Genomic DNA, 6543 nt, shown 5'->3' with positions numbered 1-6543 from the left:
AACACATACGCACACTTCGCGAAAAAAGCAATAAAAAAACCCAAACAAAAACAAAATAACTAAGCCAACACCTCCTCTCCCACTTCCCATTTAAAATATAATTCAAAACCCCCAAAAAGGGAATATTAACAGTGATATCAAATACGCCTTCCTAAAAAAAAACCCAAACCACAAACAATAACAATAACAAAAAGTAAAAGACAATGAAAAGCTAAAAAAAAAGGAAACAACCAAACATACCCTCTTCCCTTTCCAAAACCAAACCTCCCCTAAAAGGATAAAATGCACCCGGGAAAAGCACTATGATTCTAATATCAGTAACCCCAACAGTACTCGACGGAGTCCTTTCTTTTCCGACTTAAAAGCTCAGAATGACTGCACTGACAGCCTGGCTTTGTAGGGGATTATGGTGTCTTTCTTAAGGTCTCTCAAACACCATGAAATTGTTATTCGCCAAGGGACTAGAGTTTGAAGTCGTCGCCGCTGACATAATCTGAACGGTTTCGGTGCCAACTAATTCCGAAGTTAATCCCTGTTGCTGTCGATGGTGTTGATGCTTTATTATTTGTTCTCCTTTTTGTTGCTGCTGCTGCTGCTTCTGGTGCTGCTGCTGATGATGCTTCTGGTGCTGCTGCTTTATACCTTTATTATATATTAGATATTGTTGCTATGTGACTATAATAGTCCTGTTGGATGTTTATTGTGTTACATGTCTTGTTGTGGTACTTTTGTTGTTGTACAGCTTTTGTGTTACCGTCCCACAAAGAATATATGAGTTGGATTTCCAAGAGGAATAAAGGAGTGTAACGATAACGAGTATTCCGTTTGAGGCATGTTCTGTCCTTCATCGTCGCCCTTGGTTCTAATACAAAGTGTCGAAGCAGCCGACCTCCAAATGATAGAAATTGTGTCAATTGGGAAATCAAAAAATGAAAATGCACATTCTACAATATTAATAATTGCTGAATGGCAATTGTTTTTGTTTGACTATTGTTGCTGCTGCTGCTACTGCTGTTGTTGTTATTGTTGTTGTTGTTGTTGTTGTTGTTGTTGTTGTTGTTGTTGTTGTTGTTGCTGTTGAGTTACTTCAGTTGTTTTGTATATAATATAATTACTTTTGTTGCGATGTCGCGGTTGGGTTACTATTGTTTCTTTATATTCTCCTCTAGCTTTTGTGTCGTGAGGGTTAACAGTTAATCAGAACATTGACATTGTTCTACTTATCACAAGTTCAACTTTTTCTCTGCGAACAAAGGACAATGAGTCATTATTTCGAAAGAATTAATCGGATCCTGTGTTCTGGAGTTCTCCACTTTATGGCACGCCATCATATCCGGACAGAAAGAAGCGGAAATGACGCAATCAGCACCATGGCCGATCGAGAATAGTTTGAGGGGCAGACGGAAAGTATGTCATGCAGGAATCTACCCCATAACTCCCCCCCCCACACACACACACGCCCATAACCGTTTTGTCGACCGTTCATTCACCTCCTATTTCTGTCCTCTTTTAAAATTAAGAGGAATTGTTTGACTGAAAGAAGAGCAGATAGACAGACAGACGGACAGACAGATAGGCAGACAGGAAAACCCTAGACAAAATAGACAGATAGATAGATAGACACACTTCACGCATCCAGACAGAGAGATAGACAAATAAACAGATAGGCAGATAAATCTAATCACGATGGTAAGACACCGGAAGATAATCAAATTACTTTCCCGGGACCTCGTTTCCGAAACATGATGCCGGCAGCACCGTTGTCTTGGTAACCAAGACGCGGGCGTTGTCGCTCGCGAGCGGCTGTGGTCCAATGAGACGGCGCGAATGCTGAAGGAGTTTAGGTGGTCGGCATCGGGTGTCATGGCGCTTGTCATATGTGTCACGACGCGGTGAAATCAAGCGCTCGTTAACTTTTTGGGCATATAGAGTTATTGGCATCATGGTACAGCATGCTTGTTTGTCTTGTTTTTGGTGAAAAAATACCCGTCCATCTTGGGCGGAAGTCGAGGTATTTGCGATTGAAGGAAGTGGAGGTCGCCCCATGTCAGAGGTAAAATATGCGAGAAAGTCTCTCAAAGTTTGGTGAGTTTCAAAGCTTGAGCGTCTTTGCAAGCGACACATTTACATTTCTTCGGTGATTTTATTCGACGTTTCTCAGTAAAACGTCACTCAGAATTTTTTTAAAAAATGGACACGAAACGTGTTTGGAAAAAAAATCGACGAAAATATGTTTTTCGATTTCATATTTTGACGCGCGCCTGATTTCACCTTGATGCAACATATAAAACAAAGTGAAGAGAAAAAGAGAAGGTTGGGGTGCTGGTGCAGATGGGTAAGTAGGTAGGTACGTATGTAAGTAGGTTGTTAGGTAGGTAGGTAGGTAGGTAGGTAGGTAGGTAGGTAGGTAGGTAGGTAGGTATGTAGGTAGGTGGGTAGGTAGGTAGGAAGGTTGGTGTTTTATTCAAAATTTAAGGCCACTGGTCCACGTCACAAAAAGCATGCACATTCTACATAAGAGACTTCTGTGAAAACAGCGTACATTGCAGAAGATATACTTGTCAATGTCAATAACAATTTGAAATCGTGTGGTCTAGAAGGGAAAGTATCTGAATGGCTATATCATCAATACATAAACCACCACCGCCCACTGTACAAATAAGCCTAGTGGCGGAGATTATGAGTATGGTCCGCGTCTCATTTTGATAAGAGTTTTACGGCGCTTGCAACAGAAATAGGTTATATAAGTGCCAAAGATTAGAGGTGTTTTAGAGAAAAAAAAGAACGAGGAGAGATAAGGACGATGGGTGTGTAGCAGGAAAGAAGGGGAACCCGCCAACCACTCGCCGACTACTATAGTAGATGAATTAGGACTGAAACCATTAATTATGTCCATTAAAGGAATTGCTAAGGTATTTATATCCTTAACCTCTTCTCCCCCACCCCTGGAAAGTGTTTCCAGCCACCAACACCTAAAACAATCCTTATCCCAAAGCGCATACCAAAAGCAGAATCACGTAGGCGGAAAGTTCAGGGACAGAAACACAGAACCAGATACCAATGACTGATGTGAACTGGTGCAGCTTTCGTTTTTTAACACGCCCGGGGCTATCAAGTTAGCACATTGTTAGCATCCTTTTTTGCAAGCAAACGAATTCCAGAAGCAAAAGACTAGATTTGGTAACTTAAATGGGGAACAATTTCTTTAAAAAAAAATAAATAAAGCTCGTCCGAAAAGCCACACTGAGATATTTTACCACAAGCACAGGGGAAGAAAAGGTAGAAGAAACGAATTCACGAAACAAGGGAAATAACTGAGATAAATATGCAGCTACGAGAGTACTATACTGCTAATGTCCCTTGTAATAGTTCAGACGCCGGAAAATAACAAAAATAACGATGGTAAATGTGATAATAGTAATAATAAAAGTAATAATAAAAATAACAACAAAAAACAACAACAGCAATACTGATAATATCGATTTCCATTCGAGAATTGTTAAGCCTAGAGCCACGAAAACTCATACCATTGTCTCGTCCCGGCTGAGACTGGTACAACAGGTTTACACAATTAAAAAAAAAAAGATAACTTACCCCACCCCACCCCCACAAAAAACCCCAAAACAAAACAAAAGCAACAACTAGAGATAACAGTAAATAGTGGCACCATTCACCCGGAACAGCAATATTATTATTGTTAAAAATCCTTAAGCACTAGTCTCCCTCTTTTCGTCTCTCTTTAACACTCCCCGCTCTCCTTTAACTCAACGAAGAATAAAATAAACACATAACAAGACAACGATTTTAGCTAAATAAAGTAGAAAGACGAAAACAACAAGACAAAGAAAACACGAGGAACATTCTTCCAGCCCCTCAGCCACCCCCACCCCTTTTTTTTTCTTCCCGCCATTCGACTTAGCACATATTTCAGACATAATTATATCCCAAACCTTAATACCACTATTCACACTGCACCATTCGCCGTCCGCGTGCAGCTGACAACCTCATTACTTCTTCTCTCACCTTTGCCAGAAGGTCTTCCTCTGTCTGGGTATTCTCAGCGCGCTCGTAGACTGGACCCTATGGATGGTTCCCTCGGGGTTGTGCGGGTGGAAGGCTGCGACTTTGGCACTCATGGCCTCGGATTCTTACACAGATGGGAAGGTTATTTCCGTGAAAAATAAGGTTTAAAACCAGTACCGTGGGCACGTTGGCTACGGATTTTTAAAATATAAGATTCACTTCACAGCCGTTATTCCAGTCCCGTAAGTGAAGTCGTTACAGTCACAACTCTGATGGTCAATTAACTGATTCAATATGCTGGAATGTTCAAATCACATTCTATGTTTAATTGTTCCACAAAGGTTGTTTTCTCGGTTGGTATAAGAGAATAAAAGCTCGCGATTCCACTCTATGATAAAATCACCCAAAGTATGTTTTCTCTGTAATACCAAACATTGTTTTCACGGGGAGCATTCCAGAGCGCAGATTATAATGCCGTCACCCAGACATCCCTTAAAACATTCAAATTCACGACTAAAGTTTTCCCTGCTTAACCAATACGAAGTTCACAGTTGATATACTTGACCTTAAACGTATTCCCCAAACATATGTAACAGTGTACATATTTAAGTATAGTTATATTATTTCACTTTTTATTAAAGCAAAAAGCTAACAGCTACAAAGAACTAATTCGAAGTTTTTTTACTAAGTAATGACGCTTTACTAAGTTTTTCCATCAACTTTGAAGGACAGAGTTGCTCAAAACGAGAGATTCCACGTCTTTATGTTTTTTTTCGGGTAAATGTTCCGTGGAACCCATCAGAGAGAAAAGGAACAGCACTCTCGCTCAAAGACAGAAAATAAATAACTATGTCAGGAAATAATCACAAGAAGGCCTTCTTCTTCTTCTTCTTCTTCTTTTTCTTCTTCTTCTTCTTCTTCTTCTTCTTCTTCTTCTTCTTCTTCTTCTTCTTTTTCTTCTTCTTCTTCTTCGTCTCCTTCTCCTCCCCCCCCCTCCTTTTCCCCGTCCTCCTCCTCCTCCATAATGTTATACTTAATTTTAAATGGGTTTCAATATCTTCAGAAAACTCATTTCGGAGTAATACTTGCCACAAGTACGAAACATTACGATTCAGCACATCATGTACATCGATAGTAGCCTCTTACTGAGGTTGAACGGATTTTCAAATTAATGTATTCATTGAGGAACCCCAACCCCTTTATGGCTAAAAGAAAATTATCCAAATGAATATGGCTTAAGGGTCGACGAAGTTATGATTAATTTCGCCTTTTTTGTCATCGGATGTTCTAAAAGGTTACAAAAAAACCTTATCTGATCTTAACATTATGACTGAACTTTATAAATTTCGCACTACTCTAAAAGCTTTCTAATTATGGTATTTGCACATTAAGTAGCACGAAATGGATATTGTATCTTTCCCTTTCAAGCTCCTTGCCTTAAGTTTCTTGTTGTTCTCTTATCTTCATCACTTTGCTATTTCAGTCTCCAAACCTGTTATCCCATTAAGTTAAAAACTCCGCTGGAGAAGCCATAGTCCTCGAAGTTTGGCCTATCCATGAGCTTAGACGCTAAATCAAATTCTCACTTAAGTCCGCCATAACAAGTTATTTATAGAAAACCTAATTTTATGATGAGCTGCGTTAATACGCTTCCCCAGAATTACAAAGTTCTAGAACCCAAATGTTCTATCTCATCTATCAAAATCGTAAGATTATTCGGAGTCGTTATCAAGGTATTTAAAGAATTGCATTCGAAAAAGCTTGACAGGTTGTGAAACCCAACATTTTTTATGTCAAATTTCTCAAAACTAAGTACTGAAGATACATAACTGTATAATTCTAAGGTAACGAATACTAAAGGAGGGGTATTATTAAAGAGATTAACAAAGCTAATGAATGGGAACATTTGACTTGCGCCAATTGCATCATCACCCGGCCGCAGTCTGTAGATTATGAATGATTACACAAGGTCTTTCCGAACACGGGAGCCTAATACATACTTAGGCAGCAGACGTAGGTGTTGTTACTGACACGCTACTAGCAGAGCCCAGAGTGTCGCGAAAGGTCAGAGTTTGCACAACATGAGCCGAACCTGTGTTCACAAATATTCTGTACGTATAAATACGAACACAAAGCTTTGTGCTCCTGATTCAAGAATCGGATTTTTGTGAACCACTCGCTCTGATTTCTCTCACTTTCCGTCAAACGAAGAAGAAGCGTTGTTTGAAGTTTGTTTTGGCACCTGAAAATAGACAAAAGAAAAGAAAAAATGATTAGTTGAAGAGTCAAAATAAAACTTCCTCTTCTTTCCACTATCTGTTTGTCTGTCAATCTGTCGGTCTGTCTGTCTTTATATCAAATACACACAAATATACACATACACACTCATTCACACTCACATACAAGCACAGATACACTTAAGCAAGAAAAAACATACATACGCACGCACACACACACACACACACACACACACACACACACACACACACACACACGCACACGCCGCAAACGCACACACAC

General features: G+C 39.6%; 1 protein-coding gene across 3 annotated transcripts in view; it reads right to left on the bottom strand.

Annotated features, from left to right (window-relative positions):
• Positions 1–6543, bottom strand: part of LOC101858125 (cAMP-specific 3',5'-cyclic phosphodiesterase 4A) — a 105582-nt gene that overhangs the window by 47489 nt on the left and 51550 nt on the right. The window contains exons 2-3 of one of the 3 annotated variants that reach the window (XR_004858952.1): positions 6024–6265; positions 4024–4514 (exon numbers count right to left, since the gene is read on the bottom strand). Coding sequence is in view for 1 of the 3 variants with exons in the window: in XM_013086740.2 (XP_012942194.1) it covers positions 4024–4136 (113 nt within the window). In the remaining 2 variants the exon portion in view is untranslated. Of the gene's footprint in view, positions 1–4023; positions 4515–6023; positions 6368–6543 lie in introns of those variants that run through there. The other 2 variants (XR_004858953.1, XM_013086740.2) reach the window with 2 other exon arrangements.

The sequence above is a fragment of the Aplysia californica genome, unplaced genomic scaffold, assembly GCF_000002075.1.
Source record: "Aplysia californica isolate F4 #8 unplaced genomic scaffold, AplCal3.0 scaffold00499, whole genome shotgun sequence".
Taxonomy (NCBI): Eukaryota; Metazoa; Mollusca; class Gastropoda; order Aplysiida; family Aplysiidae; genus Aplysia; species Aplysia californica.
The sequence above is the reverse complement of the archived record's forward strand: the minus strand, read 5'-3'. Positions and strand labels throughout refer to the sequence as shown.